The 21,134-nt window shown below is 41.7% G+C and overlaps 1 protein-coding gene across 1 annotated transcript in view; it reads left to right on the top strand.

Annotated features, from left to right (window-relative positions):
- Suclg2 (succinate-CoA ligase GDP-forming subunit beta) overlaps window positions 1–21,134 on the top strand; it is a 232,852-nt gene that overhangs the window by 108,573 nt on the left and 103,145 nt on the right. Inside the window, exons 3-5 of the mRNA XM_034512316.2 lie at window positions 10,659–10,758; window positions 11,596–11,686; window positions 18,915–19,067. Coding sequence (XP_034368207.1) covers window positions 10,659–10,758; window positions 11,596–11,686; window positions 18,915–19,067 — 344 coding nt within the window. The remainder of the gene's footprint in view (window positions 1–10,658; window positions 10,759–11,595; window positions 11,687–18,914; window positions 19,068–21,134) is intronic.

Raw genomic sequence — 21,134 nt, 5'->3', positions numbered from 1 at the left:
CTCTTTAATGATAGTCTTTGAGCCTTCATCTTCCATGGAGCTAATTGTGGACTTGTGACTGACGTATAGCCAGTTGGTTCAGTTGTGAATCAGGAGACACATATGAAGGGTTATGATGGTTGTGGGATTATGAAGCCGACCCTGGGACTCTGTGTAACAAATAGGCTCCTTTTATTAAAAATTGTCAAGTTGTCATTTAAAAATTTTGATCTTTTATCTGCTGAATTTAATTTAATACTATACTTTTGGGACAATAAAAAATGAAAATAACTCCGAGTTTAGTAAGGAAATAAAATTTTGAAAGAGGCTAGCACCAAATTTGTTAAAGTACCCTAGGGGTATTGAATTTCATCTTCCTAAATCACATGGCAAAACTATAGAAGTATGAAATATTGTTGTCAGATAGAAAGGATTCTATGGAATGGCAATATGATCGTTAGGGAAGAGAAAAGTTCTAAAAGCCTCCAAAACAAACTCGACAACCTATGTACAATGTGATGGGCAGTTCTGACTGATGTCTGCTAAAATCAGGTAGAATTCAACAGATACAGGCAGAGCTATATAACCTGAATGACCCCAGGATGTTTCAGATTCTTCTCCATTTATCTTGGCAACTGTTAAAAATAATTTTGGGAGCCAGGACAATGGCTCACTTAGTTGGTAAAGTGCTTGCCACACAAGCGTAGGGACTTGAACTCAGTTCTTAGAACCCTAAAGAAGCTGGCAGTGGCAGCCATGGACTTGTTTCCCAGTGCCATCTGCTAATTCAAGAACAGAGAAAGACCTTGTCCCAAAAGACAAAGCAATGACACCCAAGGTAAATCTCTGTCCTCAACTATAGGTGCACTGACACTAGGAGCACATGCGCACGTGTGCAGACACACACACACACACACACACACACACACACACACACACACACACAGAGATCCTTTTATCAGGATTCTGCAAGAACTAAAAATTTCCTACCTGGCTGAGATGAAGATGTTTGTGGTTTATGACCTTAGCTGTAACATAACATTTGAAATGCGTCCTTACAGCCTTTTGCCCCAGGAAAATCTACAATTTGGTAAACAGAGGGTCAATACTGGTTAATAGTTAGTTACCTGCTACATTGGTTTTCTTAAGTGTTTGCACTGAGAGAATTTGGCCCTTATTCCAGTGATTGGGTGGACATAAGTTCTGCTTTATGTGCCTTGTTGAGTAATTGACATTACTTTGTAATTTTTATGTTAAGGATAAACTTTTTGACATTGATTATAAATAATATTACAGTGTTTTAAAGTTCACAGAATCTTTTCAGTTTATTAGGGAATTGCCCATGCAATTTGGTACTCACGAAGGTTTTGCTTGTGGTATATGACATTTGAAGCACTTAAAAGAAAATGGATATACTAGATTTATAAATGCTGTTCAAGATATTTAAGGGAAATTAAATCTATAAGTGGTACTGATTACTGAAGGGAGTTTAGTGTCCAGCTTAGGTTGATTGAACCTTAATCAAAGGCTCTCTTGAAAGTGAATTAAAGGTTTAAACTTAGAAGTAGGGCACCAAGATTTGGAATTTGAACTCAGAGGTTATGAGGGGAAATGGATTTTCATGTATTTGTTACTTTGATAAAGGAAAGTTCATTAAAAATCATGAGTAAGTTCTGCATTGGAGCAAACACAGGGGAGAGGACTTGGCCCTGACTGTAGTGACAGTGCTCATCTGTGGTGGGTGAGCTTGTAGTCCTGGCAGCCTGCATAGCAAAAGTAGATTTCTAGTGACAGCACGTGGGCAAAGCATGGGGTCTGTCAATCGTCATTCATGAACTGCTGTTGTGGGAAGGCAGGAAGATTGACTTGAGACCTTGGTTGGGTGGGAAGTGTATAGAAAAGATTGGGGGCACCCATCAGCAGGGTCCTCAGCATCGTTCTCACTGCACTGTCAGTGGTGAACTGCGGATGGTGGTTTCTGAGTTATGTGCTTACTGGGAGGATTAAAAGTGACATTAGGTACACCCTGTATTGTTTGTCACCCTGTCCAAGCTTGGTTACAAGAGTGGCATTTTGTTGCTAACAAAGAGGCTGAGGGGTTAGCTTGGGAAATGTCTGGGCTGGATCAAGGGATTCAGGCCTAAAACCTAGAATACTTCATTATTTGTTTTCTTTGTTGCTTGGCACTGTGCATTCACAGAGCCTGAGAGACACTGTTACTACCCCCATCACCTGACCCCACCCCCCTTGCAGAGAAAGAAACTGAGGTTTAGGGGGCTTTGGTGGGTTTTCCAGCTCTTAGAGTTGAACTAGAATGTGCATCTACAGAATGTGATGCAAGACAGTTGGACACAAGCCTGTCTCTCATGCACCCATGCTGACTGCTCTCTGCAGGAGCTGCTATAGAAAAGCTGCCTTTGACCTGTAGAGTGGCCGTTTGGCTCTAGTACCCTGGATGACTGCTGCCCTTTTTACATTGTGCACATAGTACATGCAGTGGTAAGCATGGTCATGGAATGGGCTTTCATCTTTATACAAAATGTGTATGTCTGTGTGTACCTGAGGCTATATATGTGTACTAAATGCATTCAGGCCTCTAAGGAGGTCAATAGATAGTGTCAGATCCTCTGAAACTGGAGTTACAGGCAGTTGTAAGCCACCCAGTGTGAATGTTGCGAACCAAACCTGGGCCATCTTCAAGAGCAAGAGGAGTTTTTTATCCACTGAGTCCTGTCTCCAAACTTTAACAATATTCCAGGGCTTTCTTTTGCTGTAATATAAGTGGGAATCTTAATTTGCAGAATATTTGTCCATTGTCTTAGTGGCTTTACTGATTGCTTAGATAAGATACCCTGAAATGAGCTACTTAGGAGATAGAGAGTTTAATTTTGCTCACAGTGCCATGTTACAGTCAAACATCCCAATGAAGCCAAGGCAGCTAAAGTATGGCAGCCAAGAGCAGGAAGCACCACACTGGCTCTACTCTTATATAGTTCAGAAACCCCATCCTTGGGAATTGTGTCTCTGGGCAGGTTTTCTCACCCCACTGTAATCAAGATAATCGGCCATAGACATGCCCGCAGAGCAACCTAACAAACCCTCATTGCCATTCTCGCTCAGGTCATTCTAAATGGCTCAAGATGACGATTAAAACTAACCAGGCCAGCCATGCACATAGTAAAGGGAGTCTGCCTTTAAACTATTAATATTTGGAGATTCCATGATAGAGGGATGGGCACAGCTTTGTGTGGGGCTCAAAATGAAAGATTTTGTGGTTGGTGTTATTGATCCCCCTGTTGTCTGTGTTGTCTTAAGTGTAATAGTTTTCGTTTTCACATCCTCATGCCTGCATGCCTTTCTACTTTTTAACTGTCCCCTCACCCTCAAGCAGTGCCTCCTAGCACAGATGCTTGAATACCTTTCAGCCTCCTCCTTCCCTCTTGTTAATCTCCTTTTTACTTTGATGTCCCGTATCGTTATCTGTCTGTCTCATCTATTTTCCATCCATTTATCTTACACTCATACATCTATTCATGTATGCAAATCTGCGTTGTACTTGTAAAATAAAATATATTTGTTTTTCTGAATCTGGCTTATTTTGCTTATAGTGACCTAAAGTTCCATTCACTTTTGTTTTCTTTGTTGCTGAGTAAAATTTTATTTGCTTTATATACCACATTCTCCTTATCTATTCACTGAGAAAGCAAATCGATCAATAAATGATCAAAAGAACCAAATAGTTTGTTCTCAAGGAAGATACCTAACTGGGCAATAAGGATTTGAAAGACTGCTTAACATCCGTAGCCATCGAGGAGATGTGCATTAAACTACAGTGAGGTTCTGTCTCTGCGGCCAGCATGGCTTTTGTCAAGAAAAGGAGCAGACAAGGTGGAGGTAGGAGAAGACAGGATGGGAGTGTAACCTCGTACGACCTGCAGAGAAGTCAGTGTGGAAGGTCTCAGATTCCAAAGTGAACCATCACGTGAGCCGGCTATGCCTGTGAAGGGGTCTGAGTCAGCACACACAGCACAGAGATACCTGTGCATCCACACTTTCTGCTGCGGGCTTCACACTGTTGGATCTTTTTTCCATTTGTTCTTGGCAGCCAGTTTTGAAGAAATACCCTCTGTTCAGGATGTATTGTTCCGTGATCTTTAACATTACAGTATTTCTTTGAGTTTTGATGTTAAAGAATTGAGTTCTGATATTTAAAAAAAAAAAAAGTATGTACTGCAGAGGATGGCTATGAAATTAACTAAGGTATGGTATTCTTGGAATATGTTGTCAATGTTGACTGGTGTGATGTGCTAACGTGGCTTCACTAAATGCCAGCAAGTGTCAACTTTTAGTTTGCTGCCCCACCTGTGTTGCCTTTTTTTCAGGCAACTACAGGGCTGGAGACCTCCCAGAACCAAAGTTGCAAGGAACACACTCTTCAGTCTACCCATGAGACCCATAGCGGAGCTGCTCCTGATGGAGTGGAGGGATGTGTTCTTGGCCAGAGCACATGGCACATGAGCCAAGACCCCTGGTGCTAGGTGATTGCTAGGGGTATCAGAAGGGACATTGATAAGCAGTAAAGAGACACAAAGGCCCCAGAACTAGTGAGTATTCAGCATAAATGGAAATGTGCTGTGTGTCTGTGGGGAGAATCCTATCAACCATCCAGAGGTAATTAAGTGTCGGGTCACTTGGGAGGTAGTGTTAGGTGGTGCAGAATGTCTGACGTTCAGGCTGCTCTTGAAGGCAGCTCTGTTCCCACCTTCATCAGAATGTGTATATGCCTGTCACCCCTGAGTAGATGTCAGTTACCATTCTGAATGACAAAAGGAAGCACAACACATAGGTATCTCGCATATTCTTGACACTTGCAAAATCAGAGTATTATTTTATAACCCAATTTGTTGATTTATTTATTACACAAATTATCCAGTGGTCAGTATGTTCATCACCATTAGCAGCATCTGCCCTTTACATGATACCAAAGGTAAACCAGAGTCAGTATAAGCACCATTGTAAGTACTGCTCATGCATCCCCCTCACATTTAATAGCTTGCAGCATCTCTGGTGTGCAAGTGCCATGTCGGTCCATACTGGGCTAGAATTTACTCTATAGCCAAGGATGACTTTGAACTTGATCTTCCTGCCTCCACTGCCCAAGTGCTTAGATTACATGAGCTACTGTGCAGGAGGGTAGTGTTTGGAAGCATGTGTGGATCATCAAAGGATGACTTTGTTGTCGTCTTTCCTTCTTTTAAGTGGATACTGAGGATCAAATTCAAGTCTTCAGGTGAGCCACCCCATGGCTCCTGTTGAGTATTGTATCTTAAGGATATTTTTCTGGTGAGTTTTCAGGAATAGTAATGCCCATTTTGGTAAGGGTATGGCCTTTCAGCATGACACATTGAGTGATACACTGCAGGACCGACTGTTGTACTGTATTTAAACTTTACCTCTTCCAAAAGAATGGAGCAGATACTAAACTTTGCTAACTGATATCTCATTAAAGAATTTAAATTTTGAGGACGACTCTCCTGATTTTTCAGTTTCCTTAAAAATGTGTGAGAAAAATGTGCTATGATAGATACAGAGATATGTCATAAAACCAATGTATGGAAGTGGAGTGTGGTAGGCCTCTGTGGTGAGGATGTAGATAAGTATCAAAGGAGCAGTTCAGCTTTCCGTGTGATTAGAAACTTGAAATGTTGGCGGGGTCAGGGTGGAGTCTCAGCCATCGGATGCTGTGTGACTGTGTTAAGGCCTGATCTCTGAGTGCTCTTTCTCATGTAGAGACCATCCACTGCCCGTGCTTGATTCTAGATTCTCCTGGCTCACCGTTGATGGGCTATGTCAGATAAGATTAAAGTTGGTTAAGGATGCTAGTGGGTACTGAACGAGTCATCACAATGTCTTTTTCTTCACGTGACCTACTTACAACCTGTAGAGTTACATATCCCCGCACAGAAAACCTCACAGTAATGACTGCAGATTGTTGACTCTCACTTTTACAATTTGGATTCTTTAGGCCCAATGAAAGCAGCTCAACTCCTTTGGGAACTTGATACTTAAGGCTCAAGCTTAACTCCTTCTCAGTTTAGCTCTTAATAAAAAAAAAATTCATCTTCCATGATAACTTTCAACTTATGTTTTCCCTTCTGTTATTCCTTCTCCTTGCTTTGTGGTGGTAGTAGTGAGATCTGTAGTGCTGGGACATATCTTAACAGCATCAGGTATGATTCTTCAAGCCTACTGAGAGGTGATCACTACACAAAAATCAGACAGCACTCTGTACCGAAATCTTGGATGTCCCCATTTTGCTCCAGTTGGTGAACCAGGGAAATTAGAGTTATCTTAACATGTGCAGTGCTGTCGGCTGATGTAGGTGGTTGGAGTCACACTGTGTGGTCTGCATTTGAGTCAGGTTTGTGTTTGGAAAGAAGACAACCTGCAATAAAACTTGGTAGTACAAGTTCTTAATGTCAGCTAACTCAGTTAAAAAATGGTTGAAAATAACATACTCTCAGGCAGTCTTTTTATTAACTCTCATTCATTTTTGTGCCAGGATCTTACTATGTAGCCCTGGGACTCATTTTATAGACCAGGTTGGCCTCAAACTCAACAGAGATCTGCCCTGCCTCTACCTCCCAAGTGCTAGGATTAGTGGTATGTACCAATATACCTGGCCCTCAGACATTCTTGATAGACATTTTTATTGTGGTTGTGAGCTATGTCTCATGAACATTATTTTGTATAAATATGTTTTCAGAATGCCACATCTGAAGAGCAAAGTGAACCATTTTTACAAAATGTGCCTAATAAAAACATGTCTTATTTGAGTATTTTTCTTAATGATTTTAACTTTTTCATTTATATTTAACAATGCTTCCAAGAGCATACATTATGCAGAATGAGACTTGGGGGACCATAAACCTGGTACAAAAGTAGATTATAAGAATAAATCAAAATAACACAGTCAAGATGGAGGTAACATTTTCAGCCAGCAGAGTAATGCAAACCCATGGTAGGGCTTCCTGAGCAATTCTACCATGTTCTCTAAGTTTAGAGAGCATCTGAGAATTTATATGTATCTGTAGGTTGACGATGTCTAATATGGCTTTCCCCCAATCTGTATATAAAAGTCATCATAAAGTGATTTTTATCAAACTACGTTTTATGATCCAAAACCAACCAGGAAAGGAATGAACTACAGTGGGCACATTGCTTGCTAAGGTTACTGCACATAAACTTCAGGAGTGAGAACTCTACACGTGAGGCAACTGCAGTCTAACACCATGGCTATTAATGCATGTATAGAATCTGCTTTTATAGACAGTTTCTAGCTTCTTACACTGTGGTTAAGTAGAATAATCCAGATAACTTGAGCTGCACACGTGGGCTTTTTTGTAATTCTGGTCAATATGAGACACGAGGCAATATTCAGAAAACCAGATTTGTCTGCACTTTTATTTTTGGAAAATCAGATCTTTGACTGAAATGGAATGGTGACAGTAAGTGAAATGAACTTGGTAACTACTGAAGGAAGAGATTGGTACTGTTTGAGTGGAATTTGCTCCTTTCCATAAATTTACGTAAGTACTGGTTGATTTAAACCCCTTCTTGAGTCTCCCTCAAGAAGTGAAACTGCTGTACTAGAGGCTGCTCAGTTCCCATACTTAACATGTACTTATTTTAATGAACATATTTCTGACTGGTATACAAGTTGTGGGAGATAGCAGACTGAATTGACCCCTTTTCCTGTTTTTTATTTGCACTGACTTGGGGGTGGGGCTATCAGAACAGCTCTGTTGCAGACCACATCCTTAGCATGGGCTAGGGTGGGTCAATCCCTGGGTTCTATCTGTGACACTCCAAAACAAAACAAACCCAAGTATTAGTGTCCTGATAATGTGCCTTCAGTCACCAAAATGCTTGCATGGCTTACTACCAGGATGGCACGGACTTTTCTGACATGAGGGCAGATAATGACAGGTCAATTGATAAATTCCATTCTGGCTACAGCCATTTCTGGTTCTTGGTGGTTGATGACTACAACTGGTTTAACCAGCCTTTGGGGTACCAGTCAGCCGCCAGTTAGCGGTGCTTCCTGGCACTCCAGTTGTGCTGTTGAAAAGCTGAGAGGGAAGCGTTTCTCTCCTGAGCAACAAGGGCATCGAGGTTGATAATGACACTGGGGTACTCTGACACTCTTAAAAAATGTGAATGGACTGTAATTAAACCTTTGAACAGACAGCAAAACGTATTTTCTCTCCTTGATGTCTTCAGAGGACAAATAGGAAACATCTTTCTCTACCATTTTTGACGATCACTGAGCGTAATCGTTATGGTAGTAGCCATCATACTTTGTGAATGCACCAGCCATTGAGATCAGCATTTCAGCTCCTGTACCAAGTTTCCTCTTCATGCTGTCATAGTGCCTCTGTGTGCTTCTTTAAAATAACGTCTTTTCAGATGGGTATCTTTTTTTGTCCTTTTGTATACTTCTACAAAAGTTTTGTTTGCTTATTGTCTTACAGTGCTGATGGTGAAACAAGGCTTTAGGCAGGCTTGCTCTTCTACTGAGGCCCCTGAAGCCCTAGCCCTAGAGTTGGGCATCTTAATCCAGGTTTCCATCAGTGCAGTATCACTGCGCATGCATTGGCTGCTATCTTGTGCAGTAGCCGGAATGGACAGTGAGTTCACTTGACTCACCTACTCTTCTGGGGAGTTTTGATAGTGAACAGTGACCATAGCTGGTTTTCACCCAGGTAATTGGTTACCACCTTGTTCCAAGTCAGGGTTCAGCTACTGATGTGATGGTTCATGTTAAAGGCAAAAGCAAGAGTCAAAGGTGGGACAGGGCTGTATTCTAAGAAGGAGCTGTGCTTTGGCTGAGCCTTGGCTATGGGAGGATAGGTTCATGTGAGAGACAGGAGTCCAGCAGGGAAAGCAACAAATGAGCCTTGCAGCTGCAGCCTCAGCATGGGCTGGCTGATCACTGACCCTGTGCCATCAGAGTGCTCAGTCTTGTTATAGCTCCCTATAGTAAAACCTCTGTGGATCTTTGACCTTCAGTTTTTGCCTGATTGACTGTGAGCAGCAATGGCAATGGCTCCCAACTGAAGCAGCCAGCAACTTACAGCTAGAACTCAGCATGGATTATGGCAGTTGTTTAAAGCTTGTGTTCATTTGTTTGAATGTTTAGAGTACACATGCATGGGAGTATAGCAGAGTAAGAAGTCTTGGTGCTTGGTGTTTTCCCTGTCAGTCCCCATCTTATTTTTGAGACAGGTTTCTCAATGAGCCTGGGGCTTACTGATTCAGAGGCCAGCCAGCTGCTGCACTCCAGGGACTTCCTGTCTTTACTTCCCCAGCACTAGGATAACAAGCTTGTGCTGTTGCCCTTACTTGGATGCTGGGGATCAGAACTCAGGTCCTTATGCTTACAAAGCAAGCACTTTAACTACAAAGCCACCTCCTTCCCAGCTCTCTCTCCTCTAATCCTTAAAAACAATCCTGACTGTTGTTTCATATAGTAAACTGAGTCCCAGAGGCCTGTGGTTAACACTGCCTCACTGAGGGGAGAACATGGGCAGAACAGAAAACTGTGGCAGCCTAATGGAAGATGATTTAGTTCTCTGATTTCAATAAAGACATATGCATAAACACAGGCCAGCTATGGCCTGAGATGTGTGGTGTTTGGTTTTTTAACACATCTGATTTGGAGCATTCTCTCTCCACCCAAATAGGGAAAGAGAGCTCTTACTTGCTAAAGACCCCATTTATCAGTAGGTGACTTCTCACCCCACTTCTCTGCCAGATCTATAGACACATTTGAGTTTATAACTCTGGTCTAAAAGGTCAGGAGCTGAGAGTTTATTCTTTCTTTGCATGAGCTGGGAAACAAATATTCCCAAACCCCTTTCCCCTAGGAGATTTTTTCATTTTGCCAATACTTTATAAAAAATATTGCTTGCTTTTAGTTTTAATTCATTTCCTTCTTTCTTGGCTATCCCTGTCAATATATAGAACAACTACTCAGAAAACTGTTAGTTTCCAGGAATACAGTTATTAAAGTCAGCCTTTGTGTCTTGTCTGTAAACCCTTTCAGTACCCAGTTCCATCTCCCTCTGACATCTCAAACCTCACCATCAGATCCTCTGCCACATGGGAGAGTAGACTTTTACAATCACAGTAAAAGTCATACTGCTTCCCTGTCTTTATTTAGTACACTCTAGCACACTCAAAAGATAAGGGAACAGGAGCTGCGCTTTCCTCCATAGGTGTGACTTATAGGGGCCTACACCAATGGGATGTATTTGACTGTCCTCTGTAAACAAGCTTTTTTTTTTTTCTTTTGGTTTTTCGAGACAGGGTTTCTCTGTGAAGCCCTGGCTGTCCTGGAACTCACTCTGTAGACCAGGCTAGCCTCGAACTCAGAAATCCACCTGCCTCTGCCTCCCAAGTGCTGGAATTAAAGGCGTGCGCCACCACTGCCTGGCGTAAACAAGCTTTTTAAATTGTTTTGAACTTTCTTGTTGTCTTCATTTTGAAAATTGATTTAGCAAAATTATGTGGAAGTACTATACTACTTTTGCTTTTTTTTTTTCCTGCCCCTTTAAAGAAGAGATGAAGAAAGGAAAGGATTTCAAACAACTGCTGTCTGGATTTTTCTTTTTCAGATGCCAAAGAAATTGTTTTGAAAGCCCAGATCTTAGCTGGAGGAAGAGGAAAAGGTGTCTTCAATAGCGGTTTGAAAGGAGGTGTTCATTTAACAAAAGAGTAAGTCTGAATGGTTTAGGCCCATCCTGATCAAGACTGAAGGGTTCTGGAGCAGGTCTAGGGTTGGGGCAGTGTGCGGTATGAGGCTCTGGCAGGGCCTTGCCCCAGGGCTTCCTTCTCATTAGAAGGTTTTGTATCCTGCACTGAGGAAGATCATGCTTCCTCTCTCCCAGACAATCTCAGACACATCCTAAGAGCTGGGAAACAACACTGCTTGCAACTGAAATGACATTTCCATCATCTCATTTCAATGAAAAACATATTCTGTGATTCCTGTGACCAGTGGCGTCTTTGTGGTGTCTGCTTTGATTGTTTATGCCTGCCTTTATCTGAGCATCTTTCCAGCATCCTGCCCCAGGACCAAACACCATCGCAGTCTTTTCATTGATTGTGGTCCTTGTTTTCCCTCTCATTGCTTACTGTTTCCCAGATCATGCATTATCAGTTTCTATCTAAGTCTGTTATGCATCCAGTATTGTTTCTTTACATATTTGTTTGGGTGGGGGGGGGGGTGTAGTAGAGTTCACCATCCCTTCACTCATTCACTCATTCCTTCATTTGTATTTGGCTTTCAGTGAGTTTCATGAAGCACTAGACATCCAGAATGTAAATAGAAAGATATGCATTCTGTGGGTAATGGGGGGATGTGGGCTAGAGATAGATCCTGGGCAGTATGGGTGTGAGGAGGTGGGGTGGTGCAGTAGTCCTAGGCAGTGCAGGTGTGAGGAGGTGGGGTGGTGGAGGTGACCCTTGATATTGTGAACCCTGCTGTATAGTGATTTGCAATATACCCTAATTGTTTTTCTTTTGTCATTCCTTCTTTTTTATCCCTGTTAGCCCTAAAGTGGTGGGACAGCTGGCTCAGCAGATGATTGGTTATAATCTAGCAACAAAACAAACTCCAAAAGAAGGTGTGAAAGTTAACAAGGTAATGTGGATGTTCTTAGTCACTTTGCATGCTCTTAAAACAAAAGAACAGAGAGGTAGACTTGCTCTGACAGATTCTCATGAAACACTGTTCTTTGACAAGGTGTGTTTAGGGAGTGCTGTGTCTTGGAAGAAAGACCTGAAGGGCTTTGGACATTGGCCACTCACCAAACCCAGTGAGGTGAAGGAGCTGAGCTTCAGTTTTCCATTCAAAGTACAGATACATTTCGTTTGAAGCTGACAAGGCTTGGCAGGGCAGCCTTGCACTCTGTAAGCCTCTGGCTTTCTTTCCCATGTTGCCCCTCCCTCAGTCCTTTGTATTAGAACTGCCTGTTGCAGTAGCTTTTCTTAAAAATACCTCATGCTATACTTTTAAGGCACTTACTGCTACAAGCGTATTATTAGTGAAGACTGCTAGTAGTAACCATGTATGGCATGTGCACCCATGTGCGTGCATACATATGGCACGTAGACATACTTATGAAGAGGAAGTAAAGCTCAAAGAAAACTGGCCGGCCTCTGCTGTGCAATTGTGAATGTAGGAGTCAAGTCCAGGTCCTGCCTTTCCCTCCTCCCTGTTTTCAACCTTTTGTTCCTGTCTTCACGTGTGAATCAACTGAAGCTGTCTGTTGTGTATACTCCAGTGCAAGATGAAGACCATGCAGAGACTCATGTACACAGTGTACTGTGAACTCATGAGCGGAGCCCCTTCAGTGTCACGTGTGGCAACCCTGAAGACAGTATGCCTGGAAAGGGGCATCCTAACTGGGCCCCACTTTTTGGCCCTACTCTGTTGCCATAGCATGAGAGACTTGCAGCCTCTATCTTGTGCTTTACTTGGGGGTCACTGAGTGGTACATTCTATTTTTAGTTTTTATAGAACTTTAGAAAGTTCCTGACATGGCCTTAGAAAGCTTGTCCTTATTAAATCATGATTGAGTCAATCCTAGCCAAAATAGAGATATCCCAAACAATATCCTAAACAAATATCTCCTTAGGATATCTGTAAACAAGATATCCTAAGGAGACATTTGTGTCCTTTTTTGTGCCTCTCAAGCTATTGAGACAGTACACCCTAAGAACTTGGAATCTCCTCAGGAATGTCATGCTGGGTGGGAAAAGGGAAAGTCCATAGCCTGCTGCTGGGCTGGGGAGGAGTTGGTCTCCCAGGAAGGTTTCACACAATCTGGAGAACATGCTAGAGCACTCTGCAGAAGTGCCTTGATGTCATAGCTACTCAGACCACTTGCTCTGAATTCATATCAGGACCCAAAAGATGGGCTTGGGTGGGTGGGGTGTCACTGGTTCTCTGTGTTTCTCTTCTAGTGTGACACATTGAATGAACATCCTCTGCTTCTCACTATTGTTTGTTTAATTGGCCTGTTGAGTCTTCATGCTGAGGCTTGTTAGGACAACCAGTGCCTAGGATCATCATAACACAGCTCCAGTAACAGCAGGACTTTGAGATACTGCTAGGTCATTAGCTTCATCTATGGAAACACCAAGTCATCTCAATTGCTAAGGAACAAACCCAAAAGCTGAGTGTTGGTCCATCTGCCTGTCAGGTGGATGCAGGTGCTGTCAGACTGGGGTTGGTTGGTTCCCGTTCACACAGGAACTCTACTTTTATTTCCTTTAAGTCTGATGATGAGCTGTCACCTGTGTAACTTACTTAGAATTTGTCCATAGATAGCATAGTTAGCACTGTGTTTGTAGGGAATTGTTATTTGTTGTGGACACACAGGACTGTAGATTAGAATTGGTGAAACTTTTAAAAAGCATATAAAAATATCTACTCAAAGCAGATTGACACTATATAGTAATAAAATTTTACCGAAAAGTGGCTTGTAGCTAAGTCCCTGACACGATGAAGATATGCATGTTCTTGACAATTGAGGCATTGCCAGAAACTACTAGAGTAATTTATTTTTAAGTCTGTTTTTCCATAATTCAATAACATATAAAAATTCCAATAGAATAAGAGTCAGAAATTAAGAATTATGCACTCCTAGCCTGGAAGGAATTGCTGTGTACTGTTTGTCTTCTTCTGATGTCTAGGCTGTGTTGTTTCTGTAACAGCATTCATGTGTTAATGCTGCTGTTCTGCTTCCTTGTTGGCATTGAGCTCAGGCTAGCCTCAAATTTGCTATGCAACAGAAAATGGCCTGTACTTGTGATCTTCCTCCAAGGCATGCTGAACAAGTGACTGCAGTGTTATACCTTTCCCCAAGTCAGGACACCTGATGATGTCTCCCTCCTCCTCTTCTTCCTCTTCCTCGTCCTCTTCCTGTTCCTCCTCTTCCTCCTCTTGGTCTTCTTCCTCCTAGTCCTCCTCCTCCTCCTGGTTCTCCTCTTCCTAGTCCTCCTCCTCCTGGTTCTCCTCTTCCTAGTCCTCCTCCTCCTCCTCCTGGTTCTTTTCTTCCTTGTCCTTCTCCTCCTGGTTCTCCTCCTCTTCCTTCTCTTCTTCTTCCTCCTGGTCCTCTTCCTCCTAGTCCTCCTCCTCCTCCTGGTTCTCCTCTTCCTAGTCCTCCTCCTCCTCCTCCTGGTTCTTTTCTTCCTTGTCCTTCTCCTCCTGGTTCTCCTCCTCTTCCTGCTCCTCTTCTTCCTCCTAGTCCTCCTCCTCCTCCTGGTTCTCCTCTTCCTAGTTCTCCTCCTCCTCCTGGTTCTTTTCTTCCTTGTCCTCCTCCTCCTCCTGGTTCTCCTCTTCCTAGTCCTCCTCCTTCTGGTTCTTTTCTTCCTTGTCCTCCTCCTCCTCCTGGTTCTTTTCTTCCTTGTCCTTCTCCTCCTCCTGGTTCTCCTCCTCTTCCTGCTCTTCTTCCTCCTCCTGGTCCTCTTCCTCTTGGTCCTCCTCCTCCTTCTGGTTTTCCTCCTCCTGGTCCTCCTCCACCTCTCTTCTTTTTCTTTTTTGCTAGAAGTGCACTTCTAGTCACTGAGGATAATTAGTATTTAACCAGCACTGTAATGATAGATATTTGTTTTAAATGTTTCACAATGTGACAGTGGAGATTCAGAATATTCTGACTTTAGGAAAGGCTGAAGGCTTCATGCCTGACTGTTTCTTTGATTTTCAAGACAGACATCTGGAAAATTCATTATTGCCCCAGATATAGTGATAGCCAGGCCCCACTTTTCTCTTTCCAGGGTATGTGGTGCCCACTGCATTGTCTCCCTTGAGCTGGGTTGAGTTCAGGGATTAAAGTCATCACACAGTATCTTTCGGGCTTTTCACTAGAGCCAAGATAAACAATATATTGAGTTATAGGTCTTCTGAGTTCAAGAACCTGCATATGTTGATATTGGTACTGAGATGCTCCCAGGCACCACAGATGGTGCTGAATTCCCTGATATCAGCAATGATGTTTCCTGCAGATTTCTTCTTCATTTTGCTGGTGTGTTTAGCTGGTGTTCCAGCTTTTCCTGGCCCATGCCTCATGTTGTTAGTAGCATGCTATGTAGGAGTGTTATAATTTAAATAAATTAATATACACCTAAATGCTTAGGTAAAAGAAAATGTTGAATGCTTTTGTCTGTGTCCATAAAGGCTGGTGTAAAAGACTACCACAACCTAGGTGGCTCACCATATACAGAGCAGAAAGTCTAAGTAAAGTCTCTCTTAGATTTGTGCTTGGTGAGGAGAGGATCATATTTCTCTTGTGTTTCTGTATGGTTGGAAGGCTAAAGGCGCTCTGAGTTCCCATTTAAAAGGGCACAAACCCCTCTCCTGAGGCCTTTACCGTAGTGATCTGTTTTCCTCTCAAGGGCCTGTCTTTAAGTAGCGTCTCAGTGGAAATGGGAGGATAGCACATGAATGTTGAGGGACATAAACCTTTCTAGAATGTTGTAGGAATTAAATTATACACTGTGTAACCTTTGAAAAATAGGCTTTTATCTGTGATTTATGGAGACTGTATCTTTTCATTGATATATAATATTCTGTAATATGTGTGTTCCACAGTTCCTTAAGTCATTATATATTGATATCTCAGTTGTTTTAAGTTGCTCTGTTACACATTCTATACATTTATGAACAGATTTTGGTGTAGATAGTTCTTTATTTGGCAGATAAATTTTGAATTATGTATAGTGTAAATTCAGTTGATTTTTGTTTTATTTTGTTTTAGAAACTCTCAAATATTTGGCAAGTTGGTGGTACAGTGCCATCTGTGATGTACAGTGACTGGGGTTCACATTCTAGCTAACGTTTAGTAGTCATTGCTTAAAATTTTAGCCATTTTTGTAAATAGGTAATTCTGTTTCATCCTTATTTAAAATTCCATATTCCTTGAAGCTACAGATCCATACTCCTTTTCATTTGCTCATTTGTCACTTGTCAGCTCTCCTTGAAGGCCATGCTCATTGTCATTGCATTAACAGGGACCAGGTGTCATTGTGGCACACTCCTCAGCAGTGACCGTGCCTTACATAGAAAGACTGGTGGGCTCAGCATAGGCTTGCTGCATATGTACTGTGTTAGTGGGTTCTGTTGCTGTGACTTGTGTAGTTATCTTGGTAGAGGAGAGCATTTTGTGGAACAAAAATATTTAGTTTTGAAGAAGTCCAAAATATCACTGCTCTTTTGTAGACTGGGCTCTTGGTACATTCTAAGAACAAGGTTTTCTGTTAAGTTTGTAATAGTTTTTCTTTTTCTTTTTTGTGTGTCGGTTTTTGAGTTACTTTTGATTAAGGTGACAGGCTTGTGGTTTTTGTTTTTACCTTTGGATGTCCATTTGTATGTGTACTCCCTTTAAAAAGATGCATTTTCCCTTTATTGAATTTTATATTGACAAAAGAATTTGTGCCATTCTCAAAAATTAGCTGGCTGTGTCTCCTGCCACTAGCACTTAATTGCTGTAGCATTCAGTATGTTTTAATTTGTGGACACTGCTTTTCTCATTTCATTCTTTTGTTTTCAGTGTACTCTATTCCTGTTCTTGCACCTTGTCATATGCTTCTTAAAATAATCTTGTCTTAGTTAATAGAAAAAAAAATCTCTTGCTGAGCTTTCAATAGAAATTGTGTTAAACTGCTATATTAGTTTGGGGAGAGTCAGTGTTTGCTATGTTAAACCTCAGTGTCCATTAAGAAACTACTGTCTTCTAGCTCTGCCCTGATTCCCGCTCTTGCAGTTACATAGTGCTCAGAAAATAGGTTTGAGATATTCATGTATTTTCAGATTTACACCTAATGTTTTCTCTTGTTTTCCAGTAGCAATTATTACTGGGATTGGAGTTTTAATTTCATACATTCATTTAACTTTATTTGTACAACATGTTCGTTGTTGATGGTATTACTTACTGCTGATGCTTGGTTGATGTCTGTGGAGAACTCTGTGGCCCAGAGACTCCCTGGCCTGTGATGTCGGCATTCCTGGATTATCAGTTCCTACAATATCTAGCCTGGCTTACAAGGTGGAGCTCAGCACAGGGGGCTTCCTCATGTCTCACTTCCCAACAAGGCTTCTTTCTCTTTTTAAGTTTTCTGGTTCTTCCTGTTTCTGTTGACTTAAAGTTTTATTTAAATGTAGTAGAGGGGTGAGCAAAATGTGTCAACTCCATATTCTCAAAAGCTAGGCTACGGGCTTATGGAAACTTTCAATTTCTTAAGCTTATTGGTGGTGCTATTTAATTCATACATATGTATACACACACACACACACACACACACATCAATTTCAGGCATTTTTCTGACTCTGTGCTATTGTGTTACATGTTGCTTGGGAGAGGAATGGGGTGTGAGGCAACACTTCTCAAGAGATCCATGATCACTGTCATCAGTACCAGCTACTGCTCTGTAGGAAATAGGAAATATAAAATCAGATGGTTTCATAGACTCTTAGCTCTCTGCCATTATGTTATGAATAGTTTACACATTGCTATTCAACTGAGACTTAAAATTTGAGTAGCAGAATATGAGGGAAGGAGGAGAAGAGATATGTTGGTCTGATCAAATAATGAAACTTAAGATATTTTGAATACCAGGGGATCTCACAAAAAGGCTATGTCTGTCAATAATCTTCATAGAACCAAAATGAAGGTCTTTTAAATTCATCTCCCCGAGCTTCCCTGGAGGTGAGTGTTATGCAGTCCACCAAATTTCTCTGTAACAATCTTTAAAACACTCTAGCATCCTGAGTCACAAGATGGCTTTATAGCACAAAACACACTGAGTCTTTGTGTGAACTGCTCATTACTTTCCTGCGGGATTTGTTTTGTTTTGCTTTGCTTTTTAAAAGAAGTGAAACATTATTTTTTCCAAGCAAGAACTGGTGGAAACAGCAGCTGGTCTTCACCAACTGAAGTGTGATAGAGTGCACAGCACATCAGTTAGTGCTCCAAAAGACGGAGAATCCAGCTCGTGCATGACACTTAGCCTCAGAATTAGAATGCTGTATCAATTCTAAGAATACTCACAGTCATTGAGTACCTCACTAGACCAACTTTGTATTAGACAAACTATGTGGTAGAAGTGAGGGATGGCAAGAGGGCAGGGGGAGGGCCTGAGAACACTTTTGCTTTTAAGTCATGCTCACATTCAGCTGCCCAGGCTAGCCTCAAACTGAATCTGCAGCCCAACCAGGACTTACCTTGGTGTCCTCCTGTCTCAGCCTCCTGAGTAGCTCTAATTACAAGCCTGTGCCATCAGACCCAGTGGCTGCATTATTTTCAACAACAAGATACTATGTTTATTTGTAGAGAGTACAAAATGAAATAAAATACAGCTATCCAGGACATAGGAATGTATAAATATATGCAACATCAGTATATTATATATAAAAAAAAATCTCTTGTTTGGTAGCCAAACCTGGTTTTGTACCAGTATAATATGTATAATATGTATAATACATATGTATTGTTAATGTGTCAAATTAAAACAGCTGCTTCACTGAAGGTTTTTTCAAATGGCACAGATTTATCAGAAAGAGAAACTGAGATCACAGTTGGAAGGTTCCTGGGACAAACCAGACACTGGTCACTTGAGCACTTTACTGGGTTAATTAAGGGGCTGACAGTATGTCCTATGCACCTGGTAGATTCCCCAGAACTTCAATGATCCATAGCATGACAGGAACCTAGAAACAACTGAGGCTGTTGGTTTTGTGTTTGTGTATGTGTGTATTTGTGTGTGTGTGTGTGTGTGTGTGTGTGTGTGTGTATGTGTGTGTGTTGAATTTCCAAGCTCAAATGTGCTCGACACAAAGTTAAGTGGACTTCTCATTCTTGCAATCATAGGTGATGGTTGCTGAAGCCCTGGATATTTCTAGAGAAACTTACTTGGCCATTCTGATGGACCGGTCCCATAATGGCCCCGTGATAGTGGGCAGTCCCCAGGGGGGCGTTGACATTGAAGAAGTGGCAGCTTCCAGTCCAGAACTCATCTTTAAGGTATGTTTGATTAACCGTCCATGTAACTGATCGTCAGAGTACTAACTATTCAGTATTTGTTGTGGAGTCTGAGGCAGGCAGCACTGGACCTGTTGCTGAGATGTGAGGTGAAGATGCTGAATCTCCTCAGGCAGAATTGAAGTGTCTAGTATTCAAAAGCTTTTCTTTCTTTCCCCTCCCCTTCTCTCGTCCTCTCCCCTCTCCTCTCCTCTCCCTCTCTTCTCTCCTCACCTCTCCTCTTTTCCCCCTCTCTCCTTTCCTCACCTCTCCTCTCCTTCCCCTCCCCTTCTTTCTCCTCTCCCCTCCTCTCTTCCCTCACTCCTCTTCCCTTCCTTCCCCTCTTCTCTCCTCTCCTCCCCCTCTCTATTCCTCTCCCCTCCCCTTTCTTTTCCTCTTCCCTCCCCTCTTCCTCCCTCTCTTCTATCCCCTCCTCTCCTCTTTCTCCTTCCCCTCTCCCCTTCTTCTCTCTCTCTCCCCTCCTTCTCCTCCTCTCCCATCTCTTCTCCCCTCAGCTTCTCTCTCCTCTCTTCCTTGCCTTTTTTTCTGCATCATTTCTTTCTATACAGTCTGACCCAAGAATTAGCCAACAGGAGAACACTGCTCTGTCTCCGTTTTTACTGGGTGACTCCTGCCTTTAACAGTGGTCATGGTCTTGACACATTCTTTTGTGTAACTGTATGTGGATTAGTCTGTGTATTATGTCCTTGCTATGACAAACTCCTGTCAAATTAACTTAAGGAGTGGTTTATTGTGGCCCATAGTTTGAGGGTACAATCCATCATGGCAGGAAAGGCATGGCAGCAGGAACCTGAAGCAGCTGGTCATGTCATATCTGCAGTCAGGAAGCAGAGGGAGATGGATACTGGTGCTTGGCTCACTTTCTCCTTTTTGACCAGACTGAGATGATGATACCTCCCACTTTGAGGGTGAGACTTTGCTCTTCAATTTTCTTTGCCTAGTCACTTCCTCACAGACATACCAGAGATTTATTATCTCTTCTGCAATCCAGGCCCCATCAAGCCAACACTAAACTTCATAGACTGTCCAGACAAGACCAGGCATTCAGAGGTTTACATTCTGATCTGTTGTTTCAGTCCTTGAAAGCTTTATACTAAGATCAGTTTCAGAGAGATGAATAGTCAGATTCAAGTAGGGAATAAGTCTGTCAAAAGCCTTTAGCCTCAGTTTAAAAAATAACACAATACTATAATGGTTTTTATCCTGCAGCATCATAAGGATTAAGTGGATTGATATGAAAGAAAATGATCAGGTACCATTCTCATCTACAGAATAAAAAACCCATTTGGAATAGTAAACCCAGTTTTTAATCTGGATTCTTAATGCTCAATTTCATTAGAGTTTTCTATAAGAAACATTATTTCCTTTAGAAACTGTTTGGTTTCCCTTAAGTATGGAAAGAATCCTATTTTCTGAATCTGATTTTCTATATACTGTACTAACACTTCAATGATTGTTCTAAAAATATTTTCATCAGTATTACATAGATTAACTGCTTTGGAAGTTTAATTGAAGCTTTATACACAGGCTTACTCATAATGTCTAGCCATTGCCAAAATTAACTTTATCTCAAACAGTCTCATTTGCTATCATAATTCATGAACTAATGCACACGAATAGCATTCATTGTTTTTGACAGAACAGCACTTTGTAGAGTGAAAGTATTATTAATAATTTTCATATGAATAAAGTGTTCAAGTCTTAAGATAATATTTAACCTGTGTATGACAACTCCAAACTTAACAGCAATATTAGGCAGCAAAGCCTTTCTTTGGATGCCTTCCAAAAGATGTCACAAAAATTAACTGACTAAATATTCATCAATGCCATCTGTGTAGTAATTAAAAGTGAAAACTGGCATTAGATCGTCTTGTCATCATGCCACCTTGAAGAATTATATACTTTTTGGAAGGGCTGTTTCACGATGGCCTGCTAATTAAAACGTGCCCCCTAGGCAGCCGCAGTAGCCTCGCTCAGAGCTCTGTGGAAGGGTGCCACACTTTAATCACTTATTTGCCAGAAAGTACTTTAAATGTTCGCTTTCAGGTT

The sequence above is a fragment of the Arvicanthis niloticus genome, chromosome 9 (assembly GCF_011762505.2).
Source record: "Arvicanthis niloticus isolate mArvNil1 chromosome 9, mArvNil1.pat.X, whole genome shotgun sequence".
NCBI classification, from domain to species: domain Eukaryota; kingdom Metazoa; phylum Chordata; class Mammalia; order Rodentia; family Muridae; genus Arvicanthis; species Arvicanthis niloticus.
The sequence above is the reverse complement of the archived record's forward strand: the minus strand, read 5'-3'. Positions and strand labels throughout refer to the sequence as shown.